This window comes from Grampus griseus, assembly GCF_964374135.1.
Source record: "Grampus griseus genome assembly, chromosome: 16".
NCBI lineage: Eukaryota > Metazoa > Chordata > Mammalia > Artiodactyla > Delphinidae > Grampus > Grampus griseus.
The window spans coordinates 59,092,188-59,111,947 of record NC_139010.1 but is presented as its reverse complement, the minus strand read 5'-3'; the positions used below and the strand labels follow the sequence as shown (position 1 = coordinate 59,111,947).

General features: G+C 50.5%; 1 protein-coding gene across 9 annotated transcripts in view; it reads right to left on the bottom strand.

Annotated features, from left to right (window-relative positions):
- The window catches only part of PAX2 (paired box 2), a gene marked incomplete at both ends in the record, with an annotated part of 77,845 nt that overhangs the window by 3,624 nt on the left and 54,461 nt on the right, over positions 1-19,760 (bottom strand). For all 9 annotated transcript variants that reach the window (XM_082673638.1, XM_082673639.1, XM_082673640.1 and 6 more), the window contains 2 exons: positions 13,638-13,764; positions 15,966-16,141. In XM_082673638.1, the coding sequence (XP_082529764.1) occupies positions 13,638-13,764; positions 15,966-16,141 (303 nt within the window). The remainder of the gene's footprint in view (positions 1-13,637; positions 13,765-15,965; positions 16,142-19,760) is intronic.

The window sequence follows — 19,760 nt, the reverse complement described above, 5'->3', positions numbered from 1 at the left end:
TTTTGCTGTCAGTGTTCATGGCATTTAAATGATAGAAAACCATCCCTGAAGCAAATCAGGAGCTTTGAGCTAACAGTGCAAATGGATCAGATCAAGTTCCAATGAGCAAAGCCTGCTCTCCCCACTAGCTGCTAGACTTCTGTCCCTGGAGATGTCTATTAGCTAGAGTGTGGAGAGTGGGAGGAAGGGCTTTCCTAGTATCCTGGAGTGAAGGCAAAGTGAGCCAATCTTAGGGAGATACTCATGGTCCACAGATATCTCTGGAACACAGCTGTATCTGAACGGCCCCCCTTCCTTGCCTGCCCCCTCCATCGCCATGAAGCGGTCACCGCCTTCTTTGCAATTTAGCATGCTCCAATCTCTAATGACAATAAATTTGTCCTCTCCCATACTTCCATGCCCTAGAGACTACTTCATCCTTTTCTGGGTCCTGGGTCCCCTTTCTCCTCTCCATATTTCCCTTACACTCCTCGTCAGCCAGTGCCACTCTCCCACTTCAGTGCCTCTGTCCAACCCTGGGAAGAGGTGCAGCTGGAGGAAGGCAAGAACTAGGCATCTCTGGCCCACTTTCTTTTCATCAGTTGCCCTAGACCTCATCCTCCCGATGGCTATTCCAAAGCATTTCTCTCTCTCCTTGCCACTCTCTCCTTAAAGTCGACCTCACCTCCAACTTTCCTGAAATGTGTGAGTTTCCTCACTGCTACCTTAACACATCTGAATGATTCATCCTTCCCTAAGTAGACAGGGATGCAGCTCAGGCTTTTGCATTCCCAGCTGCCTGTGAACCTTTTCATTAGCTGTCCCACTGTCACCTCAACCCTGACAGGAATAAAAGAGATCACCTTCCCCCCAGTCAGTTCTACTGACCTACTTGAAGACCATCAGACCAAAACCTCTGGAGTCGTTCTTGACATAGCACGCCCAGCTTTGAAGTCAGTCACTGGGTGTTGTCAATTCTCCTTAGCAATATCTGTTACATCTGTCCCACCTTCATTTCCTCCACCACCTCCACAGCTCAGCGCCTAAGCACCTGCCCTGGGTCTGCCACAACAGTTTTTTTGCTTGTATTCCCTGCCTCCACATTCTTCTCCTTCAGTCTATGCCTCACGTGGCTGCTTGGCTAGCCCTCATGAAACGCTGCTTTCATCACATCACTTCCCTTGTAAGAGCCATCATGGATTCTCTGTAGTCTACAGTTTGGGTGTCTCTCAGGCAGTCTACACTCTGCCAGGCGTTCAAAGCCTCCCAGGTACTCTTCCCCACCCAGTTTTCTCAGCTCTGATTCTCACCCCTTCTGGTTTAGTGTGACTGTTTTCACTGGCTTGGATGCTGTGAAATCTCTGCTTTTGCTACCTCTTTTCTTCTTCTTGCTATAGTTTCCCTTTCCTTCCCTTATAAGCTCAAGGCTTAAAACCCCTACTATTCTACCCATCGGAGAAGTTTCTCTCTTCTAAACTTCTATAGTGTCTGTGCTCCATGGTTTACCACGTCACTACAGTTCATGAAACATCAGCCCTGTTGTTTTCCTCCTCAAACAGATCATAATCAAACGGAGGGCAGGCCCTGTCTTCTGCTCTGTAATACAGTTGAGAATACGGTAGATGCTCAATAAAAACTTATTGACTAATTCTCTATCACTCTATTGGACTTAATAGCCAATTCCTGGTGGATTATATTGTTTTCTGTTTCATATATGTTGGTGTCCTTTGAAGAGGTAAAAGCTGGGCAAAATGTAAATGTTTGAATCTGCTTTTTTCCTACAAATAATTTGAAAAATGGATTGTGAATTTTTATAAGATGATGAAAGATTTATACAGGATGATGAAAGAGGGACTCATACGATGTGACTCAGCTTTATCATGCAACAGAATGATTTTCTCTCTACTTATTAATATAGCTAATATCTTACATTTTAAAACTCAAGGACAAACAACAGAGTAGAACTGTCAAACAAGAGATCATTTTGAACTCCCAGAGAGATAGCAGAGAGAATCTGTGTTTGCTCTGTGTGGGTTTTCTTTCATTGACTTCTACTGTCAACTAAATGTACAATCTTCCTGACCGTCTCTCAGTGGAGAGGACTTCAAGTGGACAAGTAAGCAACATCTATCAATTCCTAGAGAGATTAATAATATGGCATTTCATTGTCAAAAAAGGCCTAAGAGAGGAGAGTTAGTGAGGATGTAGAGGTTTTGAATAGAAAAATACAGAAATCCAATTCTTGGTCTTGTGATCCTAATGTCCACAAAGCAGTCAGGAAGAGAAGGCTGCTTCTTTCTCAATAAACAGGAATTTAAATGCATCTGAATTCTGATTTGCAGCTGCATAGCTCCCTCAGCTTTTCACACACAAATTCCTTGTACTCTAAGGTTGTGTCACACACTCCCTTACTTAGCTTCAGGAGAGAAGAGGAAATGTGGGATGACTAGAAAGGTGTTTCCAGCTACCTGGAGGCACCCCTATTGCAGTGTTTACTTCCACTGGATCTTTCTCTTGCAAATGGTCCAACTGCCAGCATATAGAAACTTTGGCCTGCTGAAAGTCAGCCACAGAACTGTTGATTGAGAGACACATTTCCAAATTCTATTTTAAAAACTGAATCTGGGAAGTGCTATTCGAGCATTTTTTTAAGTGTGAGAGACGAGACCCATGATGAGGAAAAAGCATGCAAGCACACGGCTGTGATTCTGCTGTTGTGGATTCTGTAACATCATTACAGTATCACTGGATTCTGTAACATCAGTACAGCATCACTACCAAGAGGTGCCCGTTCAGGACCCCTGAGCCAACAAAGGTATAAGCCACTGCATACAAAGCACCCTCAATGGCTTCATTAGCACACAGGTGACACCTGAAGAACAGGAACAAATTGACCAAACTCTTGCCAGAGCCATATATTCTTCTGGAACACCATTGTCAATAATAGAAAGCACACACTGCAGGAAGTTTTCAAATTACTAAGACTGTCATACCATTTGCCCAGCAGCATTCTGCGAGCAAACTTCTTTTAGTGACTGAATATGAATGGGTAATGGAATTTGTGCAAGGAAGAATCGACAGAGTGCTGGGCGTTGCATTACTACCGATGGGTGGACAAAGGGGAGCGGAGACAGACTCTAAAACTGTATGACATCACAGCCACCTCCTTCAAGCAAACAGGCAAAAGTGCAGAAAGAGGAGAAAAATAGCTTCAGAGCAGAATACATCAGTTATAAAATATGTCATCCGACAGACGATAGGAAGCAGTAAAGCATTTGCTTTGCTCACTGACAATGCCAGGAACATGAAAGCAGCACGAAGAATTACACATGGATAAAAACCCACATACTACAAGAGGATGGGCATTTCCTGTTGGATAATTGCTTCCTAAGATTACGAAGTTTTAAAGATGGAAGAGCCTTCGAGATGATCAGTCTCACTTCCTTGTTTTCAAGTTGAGAAAATGGGGGCACAGAGAGGCATCGTGACTTTCCTATGGCTACAGAGCTAGTAACTGACGGAGCCAACGTGTGAAGCTAGGTCTGTACCACACTGCCTTTTACTGATAACATGAAGTTAGATACTCCCCAAAAGAGCCAAAGAAAAGGAAAAAGAAGTCATCTGACAAGCAAAATCTCATATTGTCACTGCTGTCATTAGGATGAGGCAAGAAAAACAGGACACAAAGCATAAAATATTGACACTGAAAGTCTGTAGTAAAACCCCATGGGGTGGAGTATCAACCTCTTTGGAGAGTTTTCTGAAAAACAAAGAGGCTCTTCAAGAAACAGGAGTAGCTGAGAATCTAAAGCACCCAGAAGTGTTAGAAGCACTGTATTTGATGAGGATGTCTTCTCAGTTCAACTGCAGAAGTCCCTGAAGATTCTAAAGCCAATTTCTACAGCAATCACTACATCTGAATCAGACAGTGCACTTTTGTCAGACATTCCTTACCAAATGGGCCAGATCAAATCAACTGTTTCGGAGAATCTAAGTGCAGTTCCTCTTACAAGTACAGAGAAAAGCAAAGTGAAAGACTTTATTAAGAAAATTTCAGTCACTGGATAATTTATGCTGTTTTTTCAGGTCTTAGGATCCAAGGGCAGAGTTGTGTTTCTACTTGCACCTAGACTAGCTAGCATTCACTGAGCACCTACCATCATGCTAGGCACTGTCCTAAATATTTTCTATATATTATCTCACTTAATCCCCATATCAACCTATGATGTTGATCTGTTTTAAATCCCCATTTTATGGATGAGAAACTGAAACTCGGAGGGGTTAAGTACTATATCCAAGATTTCACAGCCAGTAGATGACAGGACCTGGACTACAGAACAAGCCGTATACTTGGGGATGGATTCTAGAATGACATTCTCAAATAATGTAGACCCAGAAAATAGGTATTTGGTCCAGGGAAGTAACCTGGGATTATGCTAAGCGAATCCTTCCTATAACAGAACATCTTGTCACTTCTTGTTTCTTGCATGTTTCAGGTTCTTCCATTTTCTACAGCAAGGCTTTTAAACTGGGGTTCACCGATCTTGTAGGATGTCATGGACGTGCTTCAGGGAGTCCATATAAAACTATACATGTGATGTTACAGATACATATATGTAATATCTAGATGGTTTTTATCATGTTCTCAAAAGTATTCATGACTCAAAGATTAATAAGCAGGGCTTCCCTGGTGGCGCAGCAGTTGAGAATCTGCCTGCTAATGCAGGGGACATGGGTTCAAGCCCTGGTCTGGGAGGATCCCACATGCCGCGGAGCAACTGGGCCCGTGAGCCACAGCTGCTGGGCCTGCGCGTCTGGAGCCTGTGCTCCGCAACAGGAGAGGCCGCCATAGTGAGAGGCCCGCACACCGCGATGAAGAGTGGCCCCCACTTGCCACACCCAGAGGAAGACCTCGCACAGAAACGAAGACCCAACACAGCGAAAATAAATAAATAAATTAATAAACTCCTACCCCCAACATCTTAAAAAAAAAAACAAGATTAATAAGCAGTGTTTATAAAAGACCAAAGAACCTTTGTTTTTTGGTGTAAGAAAGACACTGATTTGTTTGAAACTATTTGAATTGGACCAATAAACCAGATCATACAAAGAACAGTCAAATAACATGTGAAGGGTAGGGAAGCTTATCTCAAGTAAGGCAAATGTCAGCATCCAGGAGACCAAGGAAATAATAAAAAGGAAGCTGCCAAAGCAGCAGAGATGCTTTAGTTCAGTGATGGCAGGACAACAGACTTATTAGACACAGATTTATACAGTAAAAGTTATATTCAATCAGTTTAGAGATGCTTTCCCTCAGTATCTTTCTCTGAAAATGAGCACTTTTGCTATCCACTTGACACTATGGAGGACCCTAAGGCCGAAAAACATAACTCTTGTTTTACTATCCTAACCTCAAGTTGTGTCTGCTTCTCATAAGGTCGTGAAAATGAAGACATTAGATTGCTTCAAGGTTGGCAGTCTGTGCCTGAATTTGACACAAGCATTTATAATACTTCCAAGAATACAGTTATTAAATTTGTAATTACTGCCTAAATATACCGTACATTTACCTGTACTACACCAATTATGATCCCTTTATGACCAATCCAAGTTATACAGAATACACCAAAGTAACAAACTTTAAATCTGTAAAAGATGCTTTAAAAGGAGAGGGGAAGAGCTTTCTACATATTTCATTTTATTCCTTATTTCCCGGGTTTCCAAATTCTCCGGAAGTTTTCTCCTGGGGGGCAGAGGCGCCTGTATGAGGGTCCCCAGCCCCAGGCTCTGTCTTGGCCCCATAGCTCTGCATCCCGAGGCTGGCCTGCCCTGGGCTCCGGCAGACGGGGCTGTGCTTGCAGCTCAGGGCGGCTGCACTCCCAGCCGATCTCAATTCCCACCCACAGCTGGACCTTTAGTCCCCGGTGTGTCCTAGGCAGGGATGCTGCCCAGATCTATGTGGGCTCAGTAAGGTCTACACCTCGACAGCCAACCAACTGGACACAACCAGTCATGCTGTGCCTACCCCTTCTCCCAGCACGCAGCCCTTCATGGGCCACGGTAGCCTGCTGGCCTAGGGCCCCACAAGAGGCGCTCCTTCTAACTCAGCTGGACCATGGGTGGAGCTGCAGCCTCAGGATAGTGGGATAAGGATAGGGAGTGTTGGGGAGAATCACATTCTCAGGGCCGAAAGGGAATTTGACTATCCTCTAGTCTACTCCCTCTCATTTTACAGAAGAGGAAACAGGCTCGGAGAGAGAGGAAGACATCCCAGCCCTCTCCGTGGTTCACTTCCCCAGGCTACCCTCTCTGGCTCCACTAGAAAGTGGCAGAGGAAGACTGGAGTTGGGCAGGTGCTGGCACTCTGGAGGCTGGGCCCAGGCTCACTGATGGGCTCAGAGCCCCTCGTGCTGGGTGGGCAGAGGTTAAGCCTGTTTGCACAGTCTCCCGATACTCCAGGTCTCCCAGTTCCTCTCCGGCTTTATTTTGTTCTCTGAGAGCACTGAATTGTCAGCTCTAATCCTTCCGAAAGCGCAGCGTTTTTCAGGCGCTCTGTGTAAGTGAAACCCTAATCCCAAGGAAAACGGCCACTTAAGCTGCCGGAGCATCAGGCGACTCTCCGAGCCTGCCACAGGATTTCCTCCGCCCTGCCCGCCAGCGCAGCGGCCCCCGAGAAGGAGAGGGGAGCATTCCAGGCTGAAGGCATGCAAAGCCCTCTCTGAAGTAACAATAGTGGCAGGGCTTTTGCCTCCCAAAGCTCAGGGTTGAAAAAGTGCTGGCTTGTTTGTCCTGAGTAGGGGAAGGAAGGACTCTGATCACCCGGAGGAGGGTGGGAGGTCTTCCTGTCACCTTGCGGATGGCTGGCTCTCCGGGGGAAACAGGCTTTTAGGTCTTACCTAGGTGACTCTGAGGCCACCAGGACATTTCTGAGCCCTTGGTCCCAATACATACCTGTAACATTCACTGGGACACCCCTCTTTAGGGTTTCTGGTCATCCAGAAAAGGTTGGGTTGGCTGACTTCACTTTTACTTAGCCAACCTTTTCTTCTTAGAAAGTGCCAAGTAATGGAGTAAACAGGCTTAGTACTGGGGGATCCCCCCCTTTGGAGAACTCTCCTTTGGGACACCCCAAGCATCTCTAAATATCTACAGCAGCAGAAAGTTTCCCTATAACCCAGCTATCCATGAAAACAGTGCCCAGTGCTTTCTACTAGGCAACACTTTTTTGTAGTTGGCTACTACATGCATTTGAAATAAAGCTCGTTGATTTCTCAAAAATATTTTGATTCAAATTCAAACTGTCCTCTCTCCTTGATCTCTAAATGAATTAGTGATTCATTAGGGGGGCCAAGCACAGTCCATTTGGCGTGCTCAGCCTTTGGGTCTCATGGACAGAGGGAGGAAATGAAGGAAGGAGTCAAGAGGTAAGGCCCAAGGTAATGGGCCAAAGCTGAGCTCAGCTTAGAAGACCACAGAACTACGTCTTTGCTAAGATGCCCGGGTACCCTTCATACCTTCCTCCTGCTCCTCATGCCTCTCCTTCCCTCTGTAGCTCCATTAGCAGCCTCACGTGCTTCTGCCCAAGGCACCCTGCTGGGGAGGGAAGCCCGTCACTGCTGGGATGGCTGGTGGGCACAGACATGGGTGTGGAACTGGGGCTGGAGATTGTGGTGGCCCAGCTTTTGTTCTATTCAAATTTGACCTGACTCTCCCAGTCCTAGAGTAAATTAATGTCTTTTCTTTGCAATATCTTTTCCCTCTAGGGGTGGACTGGATAAAGAAGGAAGGGAAAGAGCCCTGATCCAGTGACTCCCTAGGCTGCAGACCCAGGGCACCCACGTTATCTGTCAATGTCTCATTGCTATGGAAATGCCCCTGTAATTAAATCAGAGCTGAGGTCTGGGGGCTGGAGGCCCTGGGGGATGTGGCTGGAGGCCTCAGGGATGTTTGGAGGAGGCTAGCCTCTTCCCAGTGGGCCTTCTCGGCAGAGGAGAAGCCCTCTGGCTTGGTGTGTCTGAAGTTGCCCTAGCCCTCTCCTTTCAAGGTTGGCGAGGAACTCTGATGTCTGTGCCCTAAATTCCTCAGCTAATCAGGGGCTTTGAGCTGACAGACAAGGCTAGGAGACTCCCAGCCTCCTTCAGAAACATTTCTCAGCCTTTATTGCCCTCTCCTCCCCCAAGAGGCTGGCCAAGGGCTAAGCTGTTTGTTTTATGGAGGGAAATGCAGTGCATTGGAAGGGGGTTGTTAACTACAGGAAAGAGGCACTTCCTAGAGGTCCTCAGGACTCCTAGAGCAGGAGGAGGAGGGTTTCCCAGGGTCCACACCTCTGTCTGCTAAAAGGCCACTTCACTAACCATCCTAGATGTGGGTAAGGAGTCTGAACTTCTAAGAGTCTGCAGCCCTTTCTCAGAAGCCGAGCCCATACTACTCTCTCTAGGCCCCGGGGGCCAGCCCCTGCTTTTCTTTGAACTTTGTCTTACTGGCCTCCTCCACCTCTGCTCAAATTTGCCAACTTCCAGGAGACCCCCATCTTCTGCTCTCTCTCCCCACCGTGGACACTCCCCTCTTAGGACGCATCCACATCTCCTCCCGGATCTTAGCTACAGATTCCAGCAGAGCTGCAGTCTCCGGGCATCAAGAGAAGTTTCTCCCAAGCTCTTGAATAAAACCACCTTCTCCCCACCAGGATGGGGAAGCTGACAAGGCTTTTTTTTTTTCCCCCCGTGAGGGAGGAATGGACCGTCCCTGTTACAGTGCTCCAATGTTCAGACATTTTTCCAAAGAAAAGGGAAGACTCTCTGCTGAGACTTAGCAGTCTGGGAACTTGGATAAGCAGGGGAGAGGCTCTACTTTCAAGGCTGCCTGGGGCTCCTCTCTTTCCACGCCTCCGAGTCACAAAACAATGCGCTATAGGTGCCTTCTTTGCCCTTTAAGATCTCCATTATCTGACAATTTGCTGAGCAGTGGTGGGGAGGGGGATGTGGGATCAAGATCTGTGATTAACACAAAACATACTTCTTTTTTATCTTTTTTAGAATGTTAAACATGCTTACACTATAGTTGTTTTTGGATTGTTCTATTATCTCTAGTTCTTAGGGGTATTATCTGTCCTGTATATTGCTTCTGCTAACTCCCCCTCATGATAGTTTGTATTCATATGAGGTGTGTAATTTTTTATAGTGAGCTCATCTTTAGTGATGGGTTTTTTTTTTTTTTCCTTCTGTGGGAGTCCCATGTGCCCTGGATTGTAGAATGTCTCTGCAAGGAAGGTTTGCCCTTGTTCCTGCTGGGGTTTCTGAGTGGATTACTATCCTAGACACATTTTTATGTAAGTTCTTAGCTGGGGGTTCCTGCCACATCCTCATGGTATAAATTTGGACTCAGGGTCAGGCTTGGGGGGTCTCCATTTCTCATGGAGACGTTATTTTCCCTCCCTTGCTTTCCTGAGCACCTGGGATGAGTTTGTGTGTTTCCCATGCATAGATAGCGTTGTCCTGCTCCATCCCTGGCTTTACTCAGGGGAATGCTGACTTCTAGTTTCCTGCTTCTTTGGGGCCCAAGGTCATCTTTTCTGTCTGGTGTGTTACAACCCCAGCCTCCCCCGATTAGGGTCTGCCTCCAGTGTGATGCCAGCAGCCTCGCAATCTGCTCTGGCTTTGGGTCTCCCTCTATTTCTTGCACAAGATGGTGAGGTTTGGTTGTGTGGTAGAATTCTCATTGTTACATTTATCCAGCTGTGTTTTGGTGAGTTTAGCCTGCCTTGTTTCTAGATATCAATCTCATTCCTCTATAACCCCTCCGGGACTAAAATGAGGATGGCGAGGACTACACTTGCACAAAGCTCTCCCAGTGCTCGGCAGTGAGCCTCACCAGACGCCAGTGAAGCCTGCTCACTTGGTGCAGCAGCTCTGGGGCCTGGTGCATCCCTCGGCTTCTAGAGTGAGCATGGAGAACCACTGTACCATCCCCGACTTCCTCCAGCACTGTCTCGTTCCATTTGGGCTCCAGGGCAGGGAACCCGCTCTCATTATCAGGGTGGATTTTCGCCAGGTGAAGGGACTCTCAGAATTCTCAGAAGCATCTGCAAGTGACTTTGGGACTCCTGAAACTAGTATTCATCTTATTCTCCCAGATCAACATCACTGCCAAGGTCCCCTCTATGGCTGCAGAGCTGGCCAGGCACAGGAAGGGAGGAGTCAAGGTGAGGAGGCTATGAGGAAGGGGGGGCTCTTTTCTACCAGTGACAGGCGACTTGAAGGCACCAGCACACAGTTGGAGTCAGAGTCCTCACTGAAGAGGCCCTGACCCAGAGGCCTGCGGGACCGCTGAGGGGTTAATGGCAGCCCACTGTGGGGTCCTTTGGAAGGGTAAGAAGGAGGTAGAAGGTACCAGCCACAGCCAGACAACCTGAGGAAGCCTGGGGCCAGAGTGCCCCCACCCACTCTCTCATCTAGTTGGTCCCTTTTTCCTTATCACTTAGGAGAGACTCGGCTCCGTTCCAGACCAGCAGCCTAGAGCAGTGGGCTGGAGAGAAGAGACGCTGCTGAGCTAGAGCAGCCCAGCGGCGGAAGGGAAAGTGGGTGATAAATTTAAATAACCAGCTTGACTTGGCAGCTTGCTGAGTTGTGATGCAGTGAAATTAAAATCTCGGCAGAACTTGCAAACACTACTCAGAAAAATGAGTCTCTCTCCTTGGTTCCGTGAGAGAAGGTGGGGAGGGGAGGCTTTTGGGCCGAGCCCCGGCCTCTGGCAGCCACCCTTGCCTGCAAAGTGATTAGCTGTGTCCTGGCCCACTGGGCCCCACTCTCCCCTCTACACAATAGTCCAGGCTCCTCTCTCCTCTCAGTCCTGACCTTGTGGAACAGCTGTATCAAGTGGCTGGTGAAGTTTGAAATCAGCCTCCAGTGCCAGGAGGTGGCAGGAATATCAATAAGGTCAGGTTGAGCTAGGGCTTCCTGGGCTGGTTTCCTCAGGACTCATTCCCAAAGGTTTGCAGCCTCAGCTGCCTGTCCCTGGGGAAGAAGATGAGCTGGGGGTTTAGGATGTAGGGGATGAAGAGGGCTCCTTGAACATCTTGGCACACTCAAGCCAGGCTGTGGCCACAGGATGCCCTCCTGCTCTCTCACCCGTAGCACATACCTGGCCAGAATCACCTGCCGGAAAGTGCCTCCCCTTTTCCTCCTCCACCAAAGCCCTTCATACTCTCCAACCAAATAAGCTCTTAAAGAATCTTGGAGGGCAATTTTTACAAATACACCAAAAGCCCCTCCCATATCCCAGCTATTCTTGGAGCCCAGTTCTAGATGCCAACATCTTTCTAGAAAATCTCACCTGAAATCCACCTCTCTGGTCTGCTCTCTACATCACTGCTCACCACTACCCGCAAACTCCTGGCCCGAAGGCTAATGTGCTGGACCCATTCCTGAGATGATCCATGAAGCCTCTGGGCACTGCCCTGTTTCTCACCCTGACAGTACCTCCAGCAATTTCTGTTCATCCCCATAATAAACACATCATGAATCATTCATCTTTAATAGATTATGCAAATTAGGAGGACGTAAAATCAACAAAGATCAATAACTGCAGCCATTTAATTGCCAGCAAAAACATTTTAAGAATGAGCATAATCTGTAGCCCTTTCTCGGGTAATGGCACCATTAATCCAAACATTGGATCTTGGCCTAAGCGTAGAAAAATCATTCCCTCCCCCCTCCCCCCTCCCCCCTCCCCCCACCCCTCCCCCACTTCTCCACACACTTCTCTCTTTTTGGTAATTTCCAGTTTCTGAGCAAGTTTCCCTGTCATTACCACTGGTGAACAGCTCCGAATGTTAATGGCTCTGCTTTTGTTACTCCTGGCTTGATTGAAATGTCGCATACAGATTGAGATGTTAGTGCTAACTTGCCACCTGGGAATGTCAAGCTGGGTCTGAAATGAACTTTTCTCACACTTGGATCCAGATGGATCAGCCGGAGATGTTCCCAGGCTGAGCTGGGACCGTTCCAGGGCCATGGGGGGGAGGCGGGCGGGGGATGCTCAAGGTGGAGGCACTTTTCTGCACCAGCCTGAGTTCTCCTGCTGCAGGAACCCTACCACAAAGATCCTTCTCTCCACTGTGGCCCTGGGCCCAGGGAAGCACAGTTGGGGTTAGAGAAAAGTCTCCTGGGCTCTGTTTTGCTGCTGCCTGGGGTGGGCCACTTTTGGGAGGTGACCAGTGTGACTCTCAGCAGATCAGGAGAAACATGGCCTGGCCTGGACCATCACTCTTTCTTGGGTCAGAACACCCACAGCTCAGAGAGCTTCCGAACCGGGCTATGGAGGGTTCTTGCCGAGGGCCAGTTGATCATAGGCTGTATCCTGACCCAGCTTATGCTGTCACTCCCAAAAGCCCATCTAGGTCTCCGACACTTCCAGAACTCAACCTCTGATTGCCTAGCCAAAGAGCTCGACTCTGTCCAGGCCGGAAACAGCTGTACCAGGACACCCCTTAGGGAGAATCTGGGAAAGCTAACAACAGGGCTCTCCCAAGCCCCCCAGGTGGAGGCCAGGTGGCCACTCGCAGCCCATCTCAGATCTGAGCCGTGCTCAGAACAGCTCCAAGTCAGAACCAGTGCGCTGTCCTCCAGTGGGGCCATGCCCGCTCCCTGTCTTTGGTGACGCTGGCTGCTGCCAGGTCCCCAGGCCGCCTCCGCTCGCCTTGTCGGCAGGTAACGCCTCAGTGTCTCCCAATCACCACCAAGACCCTTCTCAATCATTCTTTCTCCCAAGGAACAAACGGCACATTGGCTTTAGTGTCTCCAGAATAATTAGGTGAATTTTAATAACACCTCAATGTGTGTCTCTCCCACTTGGGCACTTTCCTGGCCCGGAAACCCTTCTGCAGTGCCAGCCGCCTTCCACAGCCCTCAGCTCTGGGGCCTGGAGCCTCATCAGCTGGGCTCTACACTGCACTGCACCTCAGCCTTCTTCCCCTCTAGCTGCCTCCGCTGCTCCTCCCTCATCCATGCCAGCACGTGGATTGGGTGCCCCCTCCCCCTGCCTTTTGACTGAGGGACAGGCTGGACCCTGCCTGGCCTTGAAATCAAGCCTTGGTCTTAGTGATTTCTCTGGGAAGCTGGAGAAAGGCTGAAATAATTGAGCTTACCTATAACCACATGGCCAGATGCCACGCTCTGAAGCCCAAAGCCACAGCTTTGGCACACCAGGCTGCCCAGAGGAGAGGAAAGCAGGTCCCCCAGGGGCCTCGGGGACACAGGAGTGTGGAGACTCGACACTGGGCACTCATGCTCCACTCTTGCCAGCCCGGCCTATTTGCCCTCATTCTCCTGCACACATCCTAACAAGAGGTTCATAATTCCGGCCACCTTGGTGGAGGCAAGAAAAAAGGCAAAGGAAGAGGCAACAGGATGGGCAGAAAGAACCAACCCTAGCCCTTCCTGGCTTTGACATTTCCAGGCTGGAGCGTACAGAGACCCTGACCACGGTTTTTTCTCCCACATCTGCACACATCTGTTCAGGAAGCACCCTGGTTTCTGGAGACTCACTCTCTCTACAGAGATCATGGCAGGGAGCCCGCTTGTCACGCTGGGCCCCAGATGGCATGGGCTGAGGTGCCCCCCACTGAAAGCAGTTTCCCACCCTCCTGGAAGCCCCCTTACCGGTCACAACGGGGTATGTCTGCGTGCCCGACACGTTGCTGCCCAGCTCGGGGTTGGTGGATGCAGATAGACTCGACTTGACTTCATCAAGCCCAGGGGTCAGTGCTGGGAGGGAGTACTCGTTCCCCTGGGAGGAGAGAGAAAAGAGACAGCTCACTATTGACGTACACATGTGGAGAGAGGGCTTGGTGTGCAGATGGGGAGGAGGAACGGGGAGCCCTCCCAGATGGGGTGGAAGGAGATGGCCAGGCAGAGGGCGGGGAGTGTGGGAGGGGCGGGCTCAATGGATGATGGAGAGTTGTGCGTGGGTGGGGGCAGACCTGACTCTGGGAAGCTGAGGTACAGCCTGTACATTCTCGGTGGGCACCCCAGCACCCTTTACATCTCTGTAGCATCTCTTGTCTAAGAAGCCCCAAAGGCGGGGTTTAGCAGTGGGAATCCCCCTGCTGAGAGGCAAGCGGTGTTTTAAGGTCCCCCAGGGGTAGGGAGTCTTGGGGAGGAGGGGCGAACCCTGACATGATGGCAGAGGCAGTAGCTGGGGGAAGGGCCTAGTGGGGCCTCGAGGCTGGCACTGCTGGGCTGGCTGACCGGGTGCTGGAGCCCCTTTTTAAAAAACAAACAAAGACTGCCTCATGGGCCCCTCGCTCTCTGCCTGTGCACTGGGGTATGAAATTGGGGAGGGGGAGAGTCCACATGGCTAACAGAAGGGTGGGAGGGGGCCAGTCATTGACTCTGAAAGGGTGTCCTGCCTGAAACACTCGGGTAATTGCCTTTTTATTGCAGCCACCGCCAAGCCAGACCCCAGAGCTGGGCTGACCAGGAGCCCACACGAAGCAGGAAAAGTTGCTCTGATTAATATTACGTTAAATTAAAACTGATTTTCTGCTCTTTCGGGTCCGTTTTTTTTCCCTTCCGCTTCCTGGCCCCCCCAGAGGGCCCCCTCCCCTCCCTGGCTGGACAGGATTGCCTCGTCATTTCCAATTCCTTCTCTTATTGATCTTCCTGTAGAAATCAGTTTTGTAATTAGCTGCAAATTAGGCCTTCTACTGGGGGTGAAGCTGCCCCCTGATTTATCACCAGAGTAATTCGCTGTGATCGGAGAGAAATTAAAATGAACTCAATTAGGCTTCGGATTTGCTTTATGGGCCCTGCTCCGAGTTTCAGGGGGAAAAATGACTGTGCTGGTGTTTAATAGTCTAATGAAAGTAAATAAAGGTTATTCATTGTAATACAGCCGGGGACTCGGGGAGGGTGCACCAAGCCGCCCGCCTCCGCCGGCTCCTCCTTTGTTGGTTTATGGCTCAGGGCACCTTAAAAAGACTTTTGATTTTTGTTTTATGAAGACAAACAGCTTACGGGATAAAAGGACAGGCGGGGAGAAAGGCGAATGGCTGGGAGCTGTTGGAGTCCGAGAGTGGAACTGCGCTGTGCAGTCTGTGCAGTTGTGCTGGTGCGTGTGGGTGTGTGCCCGAGTGGGCACACGTGGCAGGCTGTGCTGTGCTGAGGCCGTGGGCCTGGCCTGGGCTTTAGTGTGGGGGGATGGGTGTGTGCTCACGCGTCGGCGTGTGTACACAGGGGGCTGTCCTGGTGTGTGCGTGGAGGCAGGTGTGGAAGTGCGCTGAGCTGGTGGTCTGTGGGGCGTGCACACCTACTGGCTGAAGGGCTGTGCTGTGAGTCCTGTGGGCTGGGCGGCGGGTGGGCAGCAAGCAGGTGGGTGGCGGTGGTCTGTGAACACGTGCACACAGGTGAATGGGAGCAGTTAGGACATGTGTTTCTATGCTGTGTGATGTGCTGGTGTCTTGTGGGCTGCATCCCATGCTGTGTGTTCTGGGTTGCTCTTCATCTGTGGGAAGTATTGGGTCTGAGGGGTAGGCTGTCAGGAGGCAGGCACAGCGGGCTCACCTCCTGACGCCCCAGGCTTACTCAGACTTTCTGTAGGACCCTAGGGGCATTTAGGCAAGGGACGTTCCTGAGTACTCTGTGCCAGAAGCACAGAATGGCAGGGCTGGAAACGACCTGTCAGTTCATCTGTCCAAGCCCTTCATTCTACAGACGGGGAAACAGGATAGAACTGAAACTGAAATGGGATTAAGATTTACCTACAGCCATACTCGCGCCCAAAACTCACCCTTTCTAACTACCATATACTATGACGATTTTCTTAGCTCTGCTATGATGTCCCTGTGTGAGCGTGTTCACACAGCGCACCCAAAGGCAGCACACACGACGCTGGGTGTGCGTGAGGCTGACCCACGTGTGCACGTCCTCCAGAGGCCTTGCTCTGCCCAGTCCCTTTCCACTTCTGCAAGCAGAAAGCTTCTTCCTCACCTGCTCTGATTTGATGTGCTCTGATGCCTGGAAGACGTCAGGGTAGGAAGGACGCTCAAAGACCCGATCCAAAGCTTCTAGCTGCTGCTGGGTGAAGGTGTCAGCTCGCAAGTGCTTCCGCAAACTGTCCACGCCACTCTGGGAATCTCCATTGGGGACTGAGCCCTCAGACACATCTGGAGGACACAGGGACACTCGGGGCATGAGTGCAGGTCAGCAGAGGCACACGGTGGGCAAAGGTGACGGGCACCTGGCTCGGCCCCCAGGGCTTTGCACCCCTGCTGGGACCCCTTTTCCCCAGTTTTCAGGCTGGGAGGGGCTGGCCATGCCTCAGAGACCTGGCTGAGAGAGCCAGAGCCCCTGAATGTCCTGGGAAGAGAAAGGGAAGCTGTCACAACTCGGGGGCGTGGGAAGGACTAGGCAGAGGCGGTGGAGCCAGAGGGATTCCCAGGGGCCATCTCCCTAGGGCACATCTCCCCTGAGCCCCTTCTGTCCCCCCCCCCCCCCTTGGCCTGGATTGGCCTGGGGAAGGAGCTGGGTGTCTTGGGCCAGCATTACCCAGCCTGTGGAGAATTGAACTCGGCTCTGAGATGAATTTCAGTTCCACTGACTCCAAGGGTGGAAAATCATCAAATCTCCGAGGCTGAGTGTAACATGGAGACTGGGTGAAGTAATTAACTTCACCACTGAGGGACGAGGGACTCAGGGCCCAGCTGAGGCCCAGCTTGCGTCGTGCCAGGCCTGAGACTGGAGCAGACAGCAAGTGGCACGTGAGTCATGAAATGCAACTTGGGCAGAGACTGAAGACTGGGTCCCTGTAGACGCTGCTGTGCCCAGGCCACCCTCCTCAGCTTGTCCCTGACCTGGACTCTGGTGAGGCTCCGCCAGAGGCCAGCTCCTTGGCCGCCTGGCTCCTCCTGCAGTCTCTACAGGAAGCTGAGACTCGCCCCATGTATGAAAAACCACGGTGCAGCCACGAAGTGCCCGCTCCCTGGGGCTGTAGGCCAGTCCTGTCTGTGTACTGCTCTCCCCAGGCCTCCCACCACTCTGCTACCCTTCCCTCCCTGGACCTGCCCTCTATCCCGGTCCACTGGGGTTTTCAGAGTTCACAGCGGGCCAAGTACCTGCTGTGCCTACACTCCCTGACCCCACACCCTGCAACTTCCCGGGCTCAAAGCTGGGTCCTCCCAGCCACAGCTTGGCCACTCCTTGGCTTCCCTAGCCCAAGACCAGCTGGGGAGCCTTGGGCCTGGGGCCAGCCCATGCTGTAGGCCCCAGGGTGTTCCTCTGGGACTGTTATATATATCAGTTTATAGGTGATTATACGATATGATATAATCAATATTGCATTATATACAGTAACACCGTACAGTATCATTCAGGAGAGCATAGAAAATATTACGTATTGATTAACCTCAACCTGCAGCCATCCTCTCTTGCTGGCCTCCCAGATGGAGCAAGGGGGTCTGCTTTCCTAATGGGACTTCCTGTCTTCACTCGATCCTGGAGGGGGTGGGAGAGCAAAGAAAGGGTGTTTGTGTGTGTGTGTGTGTGTGTGTGTGTGTGACAGACAGAGACAGAGACAGAGACAGAGAGAGAGAGAGAGAGAGAGAGAGAGAGAGAATGGAGACCAGGATCGTGTCTGAGGTGGACAGACAGACACAGGGACAGCCTTGATATTTCTATGTTCCCTATGTTCCTAAGGCCACAAAACTTGGTTGTTGTGTTTTTTTCTGTGTAAGCTTCTGGAATGATTTTCTTAGAGGCAATGTATGCATCTCTCTATATGAGTTAGGGTGGGACATATTTATTTTTCCCTTTTGTGTATTTTCTGTATATATGCATTTCTACACGAATAAGCATCCAGATAGATAAGCGTCTGGGAATGTGTAAGTGACAGTCCAGGAACCTTTCTGAAAAGGTGCGTGTGTACGTGTGTGACTGCATGGGGAGTGTGAGCCCACGTGCCCCCGTGTTTCTTCTGTGCCTGCTTCTCTCTCAAGGATCTGCCATCATCTTAATGCTACCCCTTGGGGCTACTTGCATGTTTTATTGTGTCTAATTCTCTCTTGCTGGAGTCCTCCTACCTTTTTGGGAAGCACTTCTGTCAGAGCAGAGGGAGACAGCGAGTGTCTTTGTGTGTGGTTACTGCAGTGTCACCAGTGAGTCCTGGCAAGTAAAGTGCATTTGTCTGCGAACATGGGCTCACATGTTATGTGCATGGGTGTGTGCATATGTGTGGCGAGACTCATACTATGCTTCTGTGTAAATTTGTGTATATGCCTGTGTGTGGCTTGGCCCAGCCCGCGCGCGCGCGTGTGTGTGTGTGTGTGTGTGTGTGTGTGTGTGTGTGTGTGTGTGTAGGGGCTGAACTGAAGCTTTGTCCTCAGGTCACTGGCTGGAGGAGTCTCTTTTCCTTCATTTATTCAGGGGCTCTTCAGCTCTTGACAAATCTGTCACTCTAAATTTGCGAGAGATTATGGTGCTCTCTCCCCAGCCCGCAGAGAGGTGATATATGATATCTGCTGCCCCTATTGATTGCCTGATCTGGTGGCAGAGGCCGGCGAAATGAACTTGAAATGAACATCATGCCTCAACTCATTGTGCGTATAATACACTACTTAATCCCACATTTTTCAGCCGCTATGGAATTCAATTGATCAATCATGTTCCACTGATAGTACTGTTTTAGGGGTTATTGCTGCTCCCTCCACTCACTGACCTTTTTATTTATTTATTTATTTTTTGTATACTCAGGCCCTGGTGATAAAACAGGTTACAGAGGCAGCGATGGAAAGGGGGAGGGAGGAAGGAAAGGCAAAAGGATGGCTGCTACTGGAAGAGGTGGCCGAGGGTCCGGGGAAAGGGAGGAAGAGGAGAGGGAAGGGGGGTGGGGCAAGGAAGAGACAGAAGGTGCTAGAGGAGCAGAAAAGCAAACTAGTCTGATGCAAGCAGGAGAGAATCGCCAAGGGAGGCTGCAGGAGGCTTGAGGAAACTCCTCAAAGGAGAAGGAAGGTGATAGGGAGGTGGGAAAGGCAGCAGTCATGATGAATGGCGAAGGAGCACAAAGAAAGTTCTGGGGAACAGGGAGGACAGCCACAGGGGCAGGGAGACGGCTGTGGCATTACTGGTGGGGGACAGGGAGGCAGTGTCCCCCAAATCAGCCAGAGGGCCCACAGGCTCTCCCAGGCTCTCCCCAGAGGCCAGGGTGGTGCCCTTCCCTCAGCTAGAGAAGGAAGGGAGGAGTGAAGGCAAGGAGGAAGGGCGGGAAGGGAGTGAGGGAAGGAAGCCGGCCGGGAGAAGCCTGGGCTCAGAGGTCAAAGGAGGAGAAGCTCAGGGAAGAAGGAAGCCCAGAGGCAGAGGCAGGGCAGAAAGGGAGAGAGGAAGAAAGGGAAGAAGCTTCCTACACCAGACGCCTCAGGAAGCACAGGCTGGGCTGAGGGCCCTTGTTACAGGAATAACCCAGCTGGTTCTGCTTTCCCAGAAGCCTGTGTATCCAGTGAGGACGGTAGCCTGGGGCCTGGACGGGGGTGGGGTTGGAGGGTAGAGGTTGGAGGAGGAAAGAAGAAGAGAGTAGAGGAAGAGCAAAAAAGAAAAAAGAACATGGAAGAAGAGAATTGAAAAGGAAGAGAAAACGAAGCTGTTGTCAGTACCACCCACTTGCAGGGACCTACTCAGGAGATGGAGAGAGAGGGCTGCGTGGGCGGGTGCTTCCCAAGGTAGAGTCTCAGCGGTGGCAGCAAGGGAGAGGGATGGAGCTGGGCTATGAGACACTGCCAGGCCCAGGCACCGAAG